Consider the following 17,664-nt stretch of genomic DNA (forward strand, 5'->3'; position numbering starts at 1 on the left):
TCTGTATTATAGTATTATGAAAGGATTAATGTAAAGAGCTAGTATTAAATACAGGGTAAGATTGATACTACTTGTATATAATGTTGTTTACCCACTATCTCAGTTGCGTTCCAAATGTAATATTGTCATGCAACGTTTCACATGTAGAGAAGTGAAAATACAGTTCCAAGAAATGATTTCATACATAAGACGTTTTTCATAAGTATTTTGAAGCCATGTGCATGCATAGATCATTGTTTAGCAACATAAAATCCAGTGATATGTATAACTTCCACATTATCATACCGTTTATATTTGCACAGATTGCACAGATTGCTAAGAATTGTTTCCTTCATATAATGTAATTTTTTTTGTCAAAGAAAGCCATTTGACCCATTTTTCCTCAGACTTTTTCAGTTCATTCTCTCATGTATCTTTCAACAAGTTTTGAGCCATTAATCAAGCATGCATTTTGTCTCTAAGAACCATTAAAAGTGTAATAAATGCCTACACTTGAGAAGCATGCCATCTAGTTGGAGAGACATGACACTATTCAGGAACATTGCTTTCACTGCTAAACAAAATGATTTTTATACACTGTTTCTCTGTCAAGTGAAACATTAGAGCATGAAATAAAAGTACCTATTATTTCTCTGGTATGCAGTTTTATAACATTTTTAGGACAGAAATGCCTTCATCTCTTGGATATGGAAGGAAGAAATTGAATGGAGGGATAAAGCCAAGCTTCTTTTCCTGTGTATTAATTGGTTCATCTTCATTGTAATCAGAAAATGTGCATATGTTTTTATATATAAATTTATATAGATATACATTCACAAATGTTATTTATTGAGTGCTTAAAATGTTCATGTTTAGAGTCTGTTAACCTCATGCCAATGTCAGCATATAGTTACTCCATTTAAGAAAAATTTTAACTTGAGGTGATTAAGACTTATAACTATTATAAGATACAGTCTATTTATAGAAGACAAAAAATCAAAACTCCTTGCCAATGGGAGGTAAAAAAAATAGCCTTAACATTTATTTAGTAAGTGTCTTTTCACAGATTACCTTGCTGTATATGCACACCCTCATTTAGATAAATTTGTTGCCACTGCCCTTCAACAACATCAAAGGGGCAGTGTTTTTCGACCAATAAAATTATGATTTTAAAATTAATGTCATGAGTAGTTAATCCACTTTCTTTTATTGGATAGACTATTGAGCCATTATGATTATTTAGAATTAATCACTTAATATTTGGAATATATACTTAAAGAAAAATGATGATATGAATGTTTTATGTAGTCTGTTAACACTGTTCCCTCAGGATATGTAGGAAAGCCATTAAAAATCGTGTTGCAGTCACCCCTAGGCGATGTCATTTTGATCTAAGATCAAATTTAACAGTTTTAAAAGGTTATAATATTTTGCAATAAAAGTATAATCTATATGTCTCAAACTAGCAAATATAAGATAGTGAACATTTATACTTACAGATTTGTAAGAAAACATATAAATGGCTTGTGCTGATGGCAAAACACATAATTTGAGAGGCATTTTAGTATGGGCAGGGGAAAAGCCTGCTACATATTTATTATCCTTTAGTGGTCACTCTCTGTGTCTTTATTTAAAACTTTTACTAGTTCCCCCAATTGGCAGCACATTTATTCCTATATGTATCAAAATAATAATAAAGTACAAAATGTGTCCTTATTTACTGTTTTGAAATACTGAACCTGCATGAAGCCTACTAGCAATTAACTACTTATTTCTGCGTTTCACCTTTAATCAGAGGGCAAAGCTAAATCTTAGATTACTGTACACATAGTGCCTAAGACATAGATCTGTAATATATGGCTTTGAAAGAAGAAATGTTTAAATGATGGCCGAAAATGTTTTCGGGCCTTGGTTAAAAGCATTCCAGTTTTGGTCTTTTCGGAGGATGGCACTGGAATCACTCAGGTGATCCTGGGAGACATGAGCAAATCACTGAGAGAACAATAATCTTGTGAAATGTCATAATAACAGTCATTAACTAGAGCTGCTAATTCACATGGCAACCAGTGTGTCAATAAAGATGAGATCAGGGACAGAGCTGGTACCGTCAGGAAGCCTTCCTCCTGAGGTGTTACAGCCAATGTAGAAAAAAGGCTTACTCCTGGGGAACAAAGCTATTAGTGAAAAGAATCTCATTTTTTTAATATTAAATATAATTTATTGTCAAATTGGTTTCCATAAACACCCAGTGTTCATCGCAACAGGTGCCCTCCTCAATGCCCATCACCCACTTTCCCCTCTTCCCTACGCACCCCCCCATCAACCCTCAGTTTGTTCTCAGTATTTAAGAGTCTCTTATGGTTTGAAACAAACCTTTTTTCTAACTCAGCATTAAAAAGCATTGATAATTTGAAAATAGAGTTTTGTAAATAATCTATTTTTAAGATAGATTTATTTAAATAATTAACATACAGTGAGAGGTATGTCTGTTACCATTTAAAAAGTTATTAAAATGGGGGCGCCCGGGTGGCTCAGTCGGTTAAGTGCCCGACCAGCTCAGGTCATGATCTTGCGGTCTGTGGGTTCAAGCCCCATGTTAGGGTCTGTGCTGACAGCTCAGAGCCTGGAGCCTGCTTTGGATTCTGTGCTCCCTCTCTCTCTCTGCCCCTCTCCTGCTCATGCTCTCTCTGTGTCTCTTAAAAATAAATAAATGTCAAAAAAATTTAAAAAGTTATTAAAATGATCATTTCTTTCATTCCTCCAGAGGGTGAGAATATTTCCGCCTATACCTATTAAATCTGTTTTGAAATCTGACCCCAATACTTAATGGTTTCTGAGTAGGGTGAACGATCCATAATGCAGACTAAAGAAGCAATCTATTTCTTCTAAGTATCTAAAACACAGGAACCACACAGAGTTGTTTGCTTTAAGTACTTAGTTAATTGCTCCATTTATTTCTTTGGTCATGACACAGACAGCATCCCTTAGAGAAAGTGATAACATGGTAGATGTGCTGTCCAGTGCTTAATAAAAATGATGTGTTCAGGATGATATTTAAGAAAACCAACTGGGAAAATTTGGCCCCAATGACACGTAAAATTGAGCAAACCTTACCCTGTTTCCTTTACTTGAAGAAATTGAGAGACAGAGTGTAATTTGTTTGGAAGTTTCATTCTTATCAGGTAGAAGCTCAGACCACCACTAGAGGACACTATCTTTCTATTGTACAAATCTTGATGCACAGGAAATCGAATTACAAACAGAGCACCAAAAAGAGGGGAAAATGTTCATTTATCAAGTACTGAAGAATTAACCTTTTTGTAAAAATTTTAAAAATCTATATGAATGTTTTTTTAAAAAAACAGATGCTAATGAAATCATTTAAATGTAAAATGTTCATATTGGAATTACAGTTTTCTCTTGGTCACAGTTACAGATAGAACTACCCCCAAAGAGATATACACACATACTACTGTATGTAAAATCAACAGAACATCGAAATATATATAATGAAAATATGATGACAAGATTGTCCCACATATACATTTAAACTATAAAACAGTTCAATAAATATTTGTGACATATGGTGTTTAATATTTTTGATTTCAGGGACCACCTGGGAAGGATGGCCTGCCAGGACACCCTGGACAACGTGGAGAGACTGTAAGTGACCCCATTCTTTTGACTGAAATTTTCCATCCCTGGCTCCTCATCATCTCACAGAAAGCTACTTTATTATTAATAGCTCCTTTACTAGGTTAGGGGCAATGGAGAAATTATTTTCATTGAAATTTTATTTTATATATATAGAGAAAGACCCAAATTTGTATCCAGCTACAAATGAATATACTTAAGGATGGAGGTGTTACTTGATTTGATTGTCCTTACTGTCAATAATAGCACTTTGGGGATGAGTTTAGGGAGAAGACCCCATTATCATTTGGACACCTCTGCAAAGTTGTTGACCTTGACCCTTTCACAGAAGTATTTGTTTATAGATATATTCCATCCAACCCTATCACCCTTCCACTCCCTAACAGAAATACATTATACTTAACCATGCAAATAATGCATTCTTCTGTGTAGAACAAAGGGATGAAATATTTTCTGTTGAAACCATAAGGCTATAATTAGGTTGAAACTATCTCAAATGCATCCTCTCACCTCAAGTAGGAAAATGTAAATGAAAAAAAAATGTATCTGAATTTTATTTTAAAATTATGAGGAATATAACATTAAATAAATGTCTGAACAACTTCTGTGAATAACAATGATTTGGACAGGGGAAACTGACACTTTAAGCACAGTTTGAGGCTGCTGGTGGGTTTGTTTATTTATTCTGCCACTGTTACAAAATCATGTGTCTGGCTTTTGCACTGGGATGTTAGTCTAATCAGAAGTTATCATAGCTTAGCACATTTCCTTGGAATCAATGCTTGGATTGCACCATTGATTAATTTTATCCAGATTTCTTAAGGAAATCACAGCACAGACCAGCTTTGACGATGTGATTCAAAGTCATTTTAGGGCATGCAGCCAGCATGAAGACATATTTGGAGTTGTATCGAGTGCGCACACAGCAACAAATCTGAAAACAGGATGATTTTCTGCATAGGATAAACAATCTATCAGCAGCAACTCAATTCCAGTTTTGCTCACCAACCAACGATTCTTAGTGTAGCAACTTCTTAATTTTAGTCAGATTGTAAACTTCAAAGTCTTAGATTTCAAAAGCAGGATGAAATATGATTTAGTGAGACCAAAGAGTAAAATTGTTTGGGTTTCCTCTGGGGAATTACATCTGCATGAGGAGCATAAAATAAACCTTTTAATGAAGAATCCATACTCAGATTTGCAAATGTATTCTCCAATCTTGCAGTCAGTCATTTTTAAGTCATTGTGTAGCTATGTCATGGGAGTGACTCTAGAATGTTTTCAAAATGTCTTTTGGGGAAGGGATACCTAGAGAGCGGCTATTGTAAAATTCCTTTTGTCTTCAATTTAATCAAGACCTCTGTTTCTATCCAAAGGAACTATATTATATATAACATTTAAATTTAAGCAAAGAGGACAAATAGCATATTAAGTAGTGATTCTAAGATGAATGTTCTCATCTAGTAGTTTCTTATAGACAAAGGTTAGAATTACTTCTGGAAAATTGTATTCCTGATTTCAAATCCACTTTTAAGAGCAATAGTGAATCAAACTATGGTCAGGAACCTTTTTTTCTCACCTTGTTATGTGCTGATGGGGATTCAAAGGATTGCATTGTACAAGAAAGAGTCAGAATCTAGAGAAACCATATTTTGCTGTATATGTGTCACTTATTTTGAAGAAGAAATTCTTTTGTTATATTGAGATTTGTCTCGAGTAAGAAAAACTTGAAGTTTCATCTGACGTTTTATAATTCAAAGCTTTTAAGGCCACTGGCAATAATAAGAAATAATTTCTATTATACTGAAACAACCCAAATTTGTCTCCAAAACACACTGCCAAATCCCACAGTGATCCTAAGATTAACTTAGTCTCTTACAGATTATCAGAATGGAAATGAACATTTTTCTTGGGTCTGACCACAGATGCAATGTGGCAAATTGACCTCAGTTTTCAGGAACTTTGAAAAACATAATTTAACTTGTAATTCTAAAATTAAATGGCAAGTGTAGTCTTATTAGATGATAATGTTGAACAAGCACACTCCATTGTGAACTATAAAATTTTCTTGTACATGGTTTATTTGTGTCACATTTATTAGATATTTGCAAATACTCTGAATGTTTTAAATGAGCAGACATAGACACTATGCTGTCCCCCATCTCCTCCCAAATCCGTCACCCACTCAGATGTGCTAACATCTCTCTTCCTTTCCACATTGTTTGCAGAATTTCCCCAATTAAACATTGATTTTTAATCAATTGATTTTCACCATTAATTATTTATTGCAATTGTTTTTTCATGTACTGTTCTTGTTCTCACAGTTACTAAAAAAAACTTGCAAGGGTAATTTTTTTTTTGAAGTTCACAATTGCATTTACATCTTCATGTCAAATTTACTGATCAGAAATTGGGAGAAGGGTAATGTATAATCTAGACAGAGGGAACAGGCTATGCAAATATGTGGTATAGGGCTATTTAGGGAAAGGTTAGAAAATCAGCACGGCTAAACTTTAAGACATATTTTCAAAGCAGAGAGGTAGCTAGAGTGACAGCCTAGATCCAGATTGTTTAGAAGTTGGTGATGGATGTTGCACGATATGTACTTAATAATGAGTTGATTAGATTTGCTTTAGTGAGATGGTGACTCTAGCCAAAGTGGACGAGTGTGTGAACCTGACCTGAAAAGCTGAGTGGTCAAGGACAATGGTGACTACAGTTTGAATAAAAACAGGTCTCCTCCACAAGAGAGAAGAAGCCGCATTTGAGAGAGGTTCTAAGATGACACAGTAGGATGAATGACGGAGTCTGAGGACTGAAGGGAAGCCTGGGATATCTAGTCTCTCTGCTAGTAATAAGAGAACACAGGAGGAAAATCAAAGGAGAGTATTCATTTAGTGAGCTCCATGTTGAGAATATAAAGTTGAGGAGAGAGTGTGAGGTCCAATTAGAAATGCCCAGTAAGCACTTATGAGAGAGTTATAGGGTTTGACACAGATTAGAGATTGAGGAAGAGTTTGTTGCAGAGGAGTTCATCAACATATAAGTAACAATAGTGGTCCAGAGGGTTATTGAGATAATCTAGGAGTAGATAGAGTGTGGGAATAAACCCTGTGAACAAATTGGTAAGAGGAACAGCAAGCTGTTATCTGTCAATGGGAAAGAAATATGTATATATACATACACATCATACACACATGTATATAGGTATGCTGATATGTGTATATACGTGTGTGTGTGTGTAAATTTCCAAACCAATAACTTGAAAAAAAGTTAAAATACTAAATAAAATCTACAATATATTCTCCTTATATTAATTTGTCTTGCTATTAAAAGTGGTATCTCAAGACAAACCCTGTTGGTCTTAGGAATTAATGGATGTAGGGGTGCCTGGGAGACTCAGTCCATTAAATGTCCAACTCTTGATTTCGGCTCAGGTCATGATCTCATGGTCATCAGACTGAGCCCCACATAGGGCCCCACGGTGGAAGTGGAACCTGCTTAAGATTCTTTCCCTCTCTCTCTGCCCTCTCCTGTTCGCTCTCTCTCTCTCTCTCTCTCTCTCTCAAAAACAAATAATAAATAAATAAATAAATAAATAAATAAATAAATAAAATTTTAAAGTTTTAAAAATTTAAAAAAAGAATTAATGGCTTTAAAAAATAGAAGGGATCTATTTTTTTTCCCTGTTACGTCAAGTAAAGTAATTCCAAATACAGCTTCTTTTCCTTTTCCCTACTTACAAAATTTTGTTATTATAATTTAATCAGTTGCCTGTTATATAAGCACAGGGCTACCAGTTTCTGCCCTTTGCTTTCCGGTCTTATTATTTTTAGTCTCATTTTACCATAAATACTTTTACAAACACTATTTGCTTTAATTCATTTCATCTGAAGTTTTTCTCCCTGTATTTTGAAGCTTCTTCTCCAACTGTTAAGTGTAAGTTAACTTACATGAGAGAAAAATTTGCTAATCATAAAACAGTCATACGGGATGAATAACCCATGAGTCTAGAGAAATATAGACACCAAAATATATGCTCAAAGGCTTTGTTTATTGGCTACATGCTGCTTACATCTACCAGATTTTCTCTTAATGACTGCGTTATTTACAAGGTACAGTTGTAACTACATTTTGGGATATTTTAAGAAAGAAGACTGATAAAATGCTAAAATGATTACTAATCATGCAAAATGTTTTTTTTTTTTTTTATAAATGTACTCTACATATGCTCTGGTTTCTCTTCAGATCGCATAAATCTTTCGCCTTTTAAATGTACTCTACATCCTGTTTTGTTTTATTTTTGTTTTTATTTTGTTTTGATTCTATTCTTGTTTTATTTTACGTTGGAATGCTGGAAAGAGAAATGCATTAATATGACAGACCTTAGATTTATCTCTGTACACAGAGCCAGTGGCCTGTTTCAAGAATGCCAGGGGACACCTGGGTGGCTCAGTGAGTTAGGCATCCAACTCCGGATTTCTGCTCAGGTCATGATCTCACGGTTTGTGGGATCTAACCCTGAGTCAGGCTTTGAGCTGACAGTTTGGAGCCTGCTTGGGATTCTCTCTCTTCCACTCTCTTTGCCCCTCTCCCATTTGCTTCCTCTAACTAAACAAACAAACAAACAAACAAACAAACATTAAAGAATGTCTAAATCATCATTTATTTCATCCATAAGCATTGCTATGTTAAAATTCTCACTCTGACTAGGTAGATTAGGGCTAAGAACACGTTTTTCCTTCATCTTCATCCCAATGTCTTATTTAATTTTTTAAGTTTATTGAAAGTAATCATTGGACTATAATGTGAAATAGTGAGGACGGTAATTTTGAATTTCAAAGAAAACTAGAATATAATTTATATTTAAACATTTAATAATGAGTATTTTTAACCAAAAAGTGACTTTGTTTTAATGTGAGTTACCTTAAAAATTTGAATCTATGCTTTCGTAACATCTAGCTTTCTTTCCTCAGGGATTTCAAGGCAAGACTGGCCCTCCGGGACCAGGGGGTGTCGTTGGACCACAGGTATGTCCCTTTACTTTATTTCTCTAAGAAGATTTATTTTCCTATTTATATTTTCATCTTTTCTATGCTGTATAAAATCTGCCCATTTTATTATGATTCAAAATGTTGTACTTTATGTTTTATATACCAGATTTAAATGCATGCCACTGGCCTATTTCAAGTAAACTTTAGCAAACTTTGCTTAGCTGAAGTGATTATTTCAGTTAGATGCATAGAGAAAAGAGAATGAAGCAAATAATGAGAATTCAGTCAGAAAATTCACAATGAAGTTAACGTAAAAGCCTGACCATGGTACTTACCTACTAACACTACCAAAATGCTTTATTAGAAAGGCCAACCATAATATTTTCCTAGAATTTCAAATTACAAAATGACTTCAGATTTCTGAGTATAAATTAGATTTAGATGTATAATATATTACAAATATAATATAAATCTTTGAGCACAACTTTTTTCCCCTAAAACTGTAATATTTGTCATTATTACATGTTTCTTAATATTTTTGTCTTTGTAATGATTTCCATCAATGATAAAATATTAGTTTGTAATCTTTGAATATGTCTAAACAATGACAAAGATGAATAGCTTTTTCGACATAGGTGGCAGAAAGAGTCCCAATGATTGATGCAGTATACTGAATCATGGAATAATTTGTGGGAATAGAAAATATTTATTCTGACAAAGTGGTATTGAATGGACAGAACATATTTAGTTTATTCAGCTGGAATTTTACCCCTGCTATAGCAAAAGAGCAAGAGCAGTTGAATAAGTGTTTTAATTATTTAATTGCATTAAATGGCTTTTTCTCAGCCTATAATTCGTTCTTAGCACTTTATGCATCCACACACACACCCTCACACACAAGCATGCACATCCAAATACATATGGAACTAAAGAAACAAAAAACTGCATCATCTTTCTAGGAATATGTGTGACAGAAGCAAAAATGAAGAATTCTTGGATTGGCTAATCATTTAATTCCAAAGATGAATCCCAAAAAAAGGGAGATGCTCTTTGTTCTTTTATAAAGAAAATGTAGTATGCATTTTTTTTTTTTGCATACTTTTTTGTGTGTGTGCTGGCAAGCTCTTAACTGCTTACCAGGTTTAGTTAAAAAAAAATACTCCCTCAATAATTACCTTCAAAATATCTTATTTTTTCCACTGCAAGCGGCTTCATGGCAATTTTCTGTGAAAAACTATAACTGAAAGAATTATTCCTTTTAATTAAATAAATGAAGTTAAAATCCAACTAGAATGTAGACATCAAGGGGCTTCCCTGAATATTTCAGGACCTTATACCTTTTGGAAATTCATCTCTGCCTAATGTAGACATCTGGCTTCTGAGATCTTTGTTGTTGTTGTTCCTCCCTACTTTAAGGCATAAAAGTATCAGGTGTTTTGTTGAGGATGCATTTTCATTGAGTTAGTTTTCTTCATTGGTTCTTTTAAGAGAGAAAATCCAATGTCCTATTTCAATAGCCTAATTTTTATATTAGGACAAAGGAAGTGATTTACTAGGAACTATATTGATTGCAATATTTAATATTCACTCCATTTTTTGTAGTCATGTTGCTCATTTTTCTCAATAGTGATAGCCATTAAATTAGGATCAATTTTACATTGCTTACTATTGAAATTCCAGTGATCAGATATTCAAGAACAGTTCCTTTCCGGGGGAGTATTTGCACATTACCGATAAATTGAGGACTTTAAGTAATACATAATAAAATAATTTAAACCTAGAAATTTACACTCAAAGTTGAGGCAGATATGCTCTGTATCCAAGACCAGAGGCAAAGAATCTGTTGCATTTTTAGAAAAATAACAGGGAATGATAATGCGTAAACAACTTCAACAACACATGCCGCTGTTTAACAACCTTGGCATCTGGAAACTTTCTCTTTATATGCCTTTAACTTAAATCCTTCATTTTGCTTTATTCTAAGTGGAGATAGAGAGCAACTGGTCACCATTCTCTATTTACACTTGAAAGCTCATTAAACTTTAGCACCACCAAACAGCACCACTCAGGGGACACATAAATGACCTGATATTTTTCACTTTGGCATTCTGCAGCAATTTAAGGCAGCGGGCTATTTGTTATAGCTTTTGGCCGGGAGGAACTGCCAGCCCAAACTCACAGCCTTCAGGATCTCCCTGCTACATTCCCTAGATTTTGTCAAATGAATATAGATTAACTCTAGGGAGGTCTCCAGTCATGAAAATTCCAAGGAGAACTACTTTGGTTGTTTGGTTTCCAGGGGACCCAGGCTTCTTATCGAGCAGTGATTCATTGAGTAGCTACCCCTGTGGTACCAATGCCTCTTCTACTCCTAAACTCATTGATATCTTATATAAAAAAGAGGGAATGGGATGAAACTGTAGTTAAAAACTGTGGTTTTGACTGGCATCATTCTGAAGCAATTCTGATATTAAACAAAGAAAATAGCTTTTTGAGTTTACCTATGTATGTCCCTTGTACACTCAGATCCTTACCAAGGACAACACTTACTCTTTTCAGACTCCTCCTGGATCCGTGCTGCTCTTATATGTTTTGTAGGACATTATGAAAATAAATGAGAATAATAAACTATTGTAAAAGGGAGTAGTACTTATTTGGGGTTTATGTTATCTTTATGAAAAACAAAAGCACAATCTAATGAGGTTTTGCTTTCCAATTTAGGGACCAACGGGTGAGACTGGCCCAATAGGTGAACGAGGACATCCTGGCCCTCCCGGCCCTCCTGGTGAGCAAGGTCTTCCTGGTGCTGCAGGAAAAGAAGGTGCAAAGGTATGACATGCTTACAGAATTTTCTTGGCTAAAAACATCCATTTACTTTCCACTGTAGCTTTTCATCACTTGTCCATAGGGTCTCTAACTGCTAGCACAGTGTTTCAATGGATCAGAAAGATATATCAGTAAAATATTTAGTTATTGTACTTCAAGGTGTGACTGAACAATAACATAAGACCACTTAGCATCACTTACCATAAAGCCATCCATGTATGTACATTCTTTTTTTTTTAATGTTTATATTTATTTTTGAGGCAGAGAGAGAGCATGAGCAGGGGAGGGGCAGAGAGAGAGGGAGACACAGAATCCGAAGCAGGCTTCAGGCTCTGACCTGTCAGCCCACAGCCTGATGCGGGTCTCAAACCCATGAACCATGAGATCATGACCTGAGCCAAAGTCAGACGCCCAACCGACTGAGCCACCCAGGCGCCCCTGTACATTCTTAAATATGATCAGTTCATTATAATGTATGTGGCATTCCACACAATATTCTCATTATTGAATAACATTTAGGCCTTACTTCCAGGTTAGACGTAATAACAGTTTTGCTTATAGAAACCTGTAGAAATTATTCTCCGTGACTAATGTGTACTATATTCTTTAGGGTGACCCCGGTCCTCAAGGTATCTCAGGGAAAGACGGACCAGCAGGACTGCGTGGTTTCCCAGGTGAAAGAGGTCTTCCTGGAGCTCAGGTATAATCAGCATATAGATAAAGCATCTGAATGAGATTGCTTATTGAAACATTTTTCTCAGGACTTGACTAAGTAAAGATTCATGAGTAATGAAGGGGAAATATGTAAGCATAAGCATTGATTATCATAATATATATAACAATATACATTTGTGTCTAAAAACACTTCTTAACGTCTTCATTTTAGAAATCCTACCTCCCCTATTTATATTCAATTCACATCGATTCATTTTCTTTGTTTTTATTCTCATTTCCCAGGGTGCACCTGGACTGAAAGGAGGGGAAGGTCCCCAGGGCCCACCAGGGCCAGTTGTAAGTATGATTATAATAAATAGCCATGCTACCCTTGGTTGCAAATTATGGCTCTTCTTTCATTACTCTCATGCTGTGATCCCACAGTGTGTGGGAGAGAAAATAAACACACGTCAATCAAATCAGTCAATGCCTGGTTTCTACTAATTGCATGCGCTAATGAGTGCAGACACAGAAGAGTTTAGACGATTGGAAATATTTACTCCACTGCTACTGTCAGGAGGTAAAAGGAGCTAACTTGCTTCATAAATGCCCAAGGAAATGAATCATAATTTGTCTTATTGTGAGTACTTGATGAGACTTGAATTTTGTCAATGCTTTTAAAAAGCAGGTTAATGTAACCTTATGAAATAACCGGAAAATGAGAAAATATCAGATTGTTACTTCACCTTTTCTTTTTTGAGATATAGATCAATCCCTCTGAAAGCAATTGAATACAGTCTTCATTTTCTCCCATGAATTCACCTTTGTTCTTACCTTTTCTCAGAAAGGTTACCAGTAATAGCCAAATTGCCAATTTTAGTGGCCTCATCTCATTCTCTATTTTATTTCACCAGTCTGAAAAGCTGGAAGTGGCTTTAAATCCTCTCTCAACTTCCTAGTACAAAATGTTAAAGTCATATTAGTGCCCCCTCCAATGTTTTTTTAAGGCGTCCCTTTTCTTTATTTCCACTGCTACCACCTTTGTCCAGACTCTTTCCTGTCTCTCCTTGCTTAATAGTGTCTTCATTCATGCCTTCAACTCCATCCCTTTAGCCTCTGCAGTTTTGCCCATTGGTTCTAGAATTACCGGTACACTGTGCCATTCCTCTGCTTTAATGCCTCTTGTGGTCCCGTGCCACCTTCAGAAACAGACTCCTTAGCATGACCAAGTCATCCTCATGGCTTGGTGCCAGTCACTGTAGCTTATTTTATTTGCCTTATTGACTACATCTAATTCTACCCAATTTAATGCACTGAACTTCTTGCTTCTCAAACTACCATGATCTTTTACACTTTGCAGAGAGTATACTATTTACTTTTCCCCTTCTTACAGAAGACCCCATTTTTCCTTTTCTACTTGACAAAAATTCTACTTATCTATAAAGATCAAGCTTAAATGTTAAATCTCTATGTGGTCATCTCTTGACACTTTACTTCCATTTCATTTTTTGGTGAAATTTTTTCACCCTTAGTGCTCTTTGTTATGGTTTGTGTTTCAGAAATTACTTTGGAATATAGCCGGGTGTCTCTCTCATTAGAATGTGAGTTTCTGTATTTTAGTACATTCACAGCATGGTGTCTGACAGACAGTAATCATTCCATATCTACCTATTTGAGTTGTCAGAAAGCCTTATATTGGAGTGAAGTGTATATAGCATAACTAATACTGAGAACATGGCATTTTTCCTTTGGGTGATTGATTAACATATTTAAGCTGAAGATCACATAAATGTCATATTACAGTGATTAAGGTAGGTATGGACATATTGTAAAGATTTTTTCAAAAGAAAAATAAGTATTTCAATAACTATATTTGGCCTTCTATATGCACAAAAATATGTAGAACACTTAAAATATTCTGATAAGTAAGTGCTGGTAACACTAGCAGGAACAAAAGTTGAACACAACAGAAGTTTTTATTTGAGCATAGAATCTTCAAAATGTTCAGCACAATGCAATCCATTTAATCAGAATTTCATATTCTAAACTGATTTTATTTTAGAATATATATATATTTTTAAGATCAAGTTATTGTATCTGTGCAACCTGAATCACCATTACAAGAATTAAATTGTTTAGTTTTAGGGCCCAATCAAATAATGCTATCTAGGTGTTTGGAAAAGTTAATATCCATGTATTTTTATTTGTATTTGCATAGTATACACAAGAGATATACTTTAATAGACTATTAATCAACAAGTATTTGCATATATAATTATATATTTAATATGATATAAAAATCTAATATTTATTTAGTCAGCTTTAACACCATTTATTTGGCAATACTACCTACTTCCTTATATACAATTAAGTTTGATAGAACATATCCCTTTAAGTGACCTTAAGGTAAACCCTTTCGAAAAGAAACACACCAACCTCTAAATAGCACTGCAAGACAGTCAATGATTAGATGCCTAATGGCATACAAACAATAAACATTAATTCTGCAAGGTTGGGAGGCAGAGAAGAGAAAGCAGCAAAAAAGGTCATGCAGGAGGTGCCCCTTGAACTTGGCTTCACAGAGTGCAGAAGATTGAAAGATCATTTAAGAGTGAGAAAAAAAAAAAAGATAAGGCATTAGGGGATATCCGATCTTATTAAAGGGAGTGCTTTGAGAGGAAGGACTAAAATTTGATAAATTCTTGCTAGGATCCAGGCACTCTGCTATGTATTTACATAATTTAAAGCTTGAGCAGATATATAATATGGCATATGATTATTGAAGTTCTAAAGTTGTAAGTTGAAGTAATTTGAAGTTTTGAAGTTTTTGGAGCAAGTGGAGTAAAAAAATACAGTCTTTTGGAGTAAAAAAAATAAATTTTAGGGAAAATATCATTGTGTATAATATAGAACATAAATGGGAGAGACTCGAGCATGAAAGCTGTGATCAATGTCATAATACGAGTGAGCCAGTGACAAGGCCAGTGGGAAGTCGAAGGACAGTGCAGATGTCACAAACACTGGGATGGCAGGAGAGGAGGATTTATTACTAAGATTGGATGTGGGCAGTGAGGAAAGATGAAAGCTGAGTGATACCTCAAGCTTGTGTCCTTGTAGGAATGACAGCTTAGTGTTGCCTTCCATTCCCAGAGCAATTTTACCTGGTCAGGATCAACAACAACAAAGACAACAACAACAAAGACTTCCCCATGGAAACCCAAAACCTCTCAGCAGTCACAAGAGATTTTAAAAGGCTTTATATTTTGCTAATAGAAATGTTCCACAGATGCTCACTGTGAGTTCAGTTATTTTGAATTAACACCTTTTCCCATAATAAATTCACATATCTAATTCTGTATCCATCATCCAATGAAAATTTTTCATCAAGAGGAACCACTAAAGACATCATTCATATTTATTAGTTCCTTATGCTATTTCTATAATTGCTATAAAATGTACTAAAGAAGTTCATGATGATGACTTCTAGTTCGTAATAAGTTTTAACCAAGCCTTGATTACTCTATCTAAAACAATTTTTTGCATGTGAAATTTGATTGGAAAAGTTTTTATTCCAAATGAAAAGACTAAAAGAAAAAAGGTTGGGTGCCTAGGTGGCTCAGTCGGTTGAGCATCTGACTGTTAATTTGGGCTCAGGTCATGATCTCACATTTCATAGGATTGAGTCCCTCATCGTGCTCTGCGCTGACAACACAGAGCCTCCTTAGGATTCTCTCTCTCTCCCTCTCTCTCTGTCCCTCCCCATTCTCAAAAATAAATAAATAAACATTTTTTAAAAAAGAAAGAAAACTGTTGATTTTCTAGATGTAAATCATATTTTAGCCAGAAAATTTATTCATGTTAATTCTTATTTTTGTGGTTCAAGACTTTTTATGGTGTTAGGTTGCAATTGATAGTGAACACAAGGAATCAGGAGTGGTGACTGATTTATCAAGAAAGATCACAAGTTCTATTTTGCAATGTTGATCAATGGGTGACATCAACATATCATAGGAAAATATCTGGTCATTTGGTGAGAGACAGCCAAATTCTAAGTCATAAGGGATGAAGGGGTAAAAATAACCTGTAGAATTTCTTGACTCTATAATAGATAGTTCTGAGTTTTTATCAATCTCATACTAACTTTGCCTTTGAGATTTTGACCATGTCATGGTAAATGCAGGACTGAAATTCATAACAATGGAGAAGGATGGGATTTTGCAGTTATTCATATTAAAGAAAAAAAAATATTAACGTGATGAATTCTCTGTGGGAAAGAAGGTGGATAAAGAATGTGAAGGGTAAAGGAAATAAAAAAGGGCAGTGAAGCAATGTTAAAAGTGTTTATTCTTGGGACGCCTAGGTGGCTCAGTCGGTTGAGTGTCTGACTTCAGCTCAGGTCATGATCTCACGGTTTGTGAGTCTGAGCTGTCAGCACAGAGCCTGGAGCCTGTTTCAGATTCTGTGTCTCCCTGTCTCTCTATCCCTCTCCCGCTTGCACTCAGTCTGTCTCTCTTTCAAAAATAAATATTAAAACAAAAGTGTTATTCTTTCAAACCTTAATGCTAGGAACTTTATAAATTTTATTTGATTTGATTCTTGCTACCTCAGTAGATATTATCATTACATTTTTAAAGGCAAAAAGTCAGAGGTTTAGAGAAGGTAAACAACCTATCCATGTTCATGGTCCTTTGGATATAAAAAGCCAAAAACCCTTTGGAGACATTACACAGACTCATTTCCAGATAAGTATGCCTCTCACTCTGCAAGCATTTGCTTAATCAAGTGTTCTCTTTCTCTATCTCTCTCTCTCTACCTCTCTGTACCTTTCCACCTCTCTCCACTTCTCTCTGTCAGTTGCATTTTCCCAAGTCTTCCTGACCCTTCTCCACTGCTGTGAATAATTTTGTTCAAAGGAAGAAAGTTACAGAAGTTAACATCAGAGCTAACTGGCTTTAGTATTCCTTTACGTGGTCTTTATAACTAATTTGAATGAATGTGAGATCAAACTGCTTAACCAGACGTACAGTTTGAATACTTAATGACTATAGATGTTTTCCGTATTCCATTGTATCTTTAGCTTATTAATCCTATAATGCAATTTTTAAGGAGCCTAGGTGTGCTGTGTATTTCTGGATTACTAGAGAAATAAATTCCCTCATTGCACAGGATATTGATGAACTAAAACTAAAAGCCTTAAGTATGGGTTTTATTAATTAACAGTTCTTGCTCACAGTGAGATTTTTAAGCTTCGTACATGTCACAATTTTGTACCTTATACACTATATTTTTTATGTATTCTGATCCATACAAAGCAAAATATAATATTTAATAGCCAGCCATCCAACCTTGTGTCCATATGTTTATTTATAAATATTTTTGACATTCAGTCTCTTTATTCATAATCCATTCAGTCAGAAATACAGTCTGGGTTATCTTTGTCACATTGCTATGATATCCTACGGAAGCAGGTTTACTGAACTCTGAAAGGTCTAGCTGTGATGTCATTGGCTTATGCTTGGAGGAACTATGATGTGTAGAGTTTTATCAACCAAAGGGA

General features: G+C 34.9%; 1 protein-coding gene across 4 annotated transcripts in view; it reads left to right on the forward strand.

Moving 5' to 3' along the window:
• The window catches only part of COL11A1 (collagen type XI alpha 1 chain), a 216,188-nt gene that overhangs the window by 136,286 nt on the left and 62,238 nt on the right, over positions 1–17,664 (forward strand). For all 4 annotated transcript variants that reach the window (XM_081796410.1, XM_060626468.3, XM_060626465.3 and 1 more), the window contains 5 exons: positions 3,589–3,642; positions 8,610–8,663; positions 11,349–11,456; positions 12,064–12,153; positions 12,411–12,464. In XM_081796410.1, coding sequence (XP_081652536.1) covers positions 3,589–3,642; positions 8,610–8,663; positions 11,349–11,456; positions 12,064–12,153; positions 12,411–12,464 — 360 coding nt within the window. The remainder of the gene's footprint in view (positions 1–3,588; positions 3,643–8,609; positions 8,664–11,348; positions 11,457–12,063; positions 12,154–12,410; positions 12,465–17,664) is intronic.

This window comes from Panthera onca, chromosome C1 (genome assembly GCF_046562875.1).
Source record: "Panthera onca isolate mPanOnc1 chromosome C1, mPanOnc1 haplotype 2, whole genome shotgun sequence".
Taxonomy (NCBI): Eukaryota; Metazoa; Chordata; class Mammalia; order Carnivora; family Felidae; genus Panthera; species Panthera onca.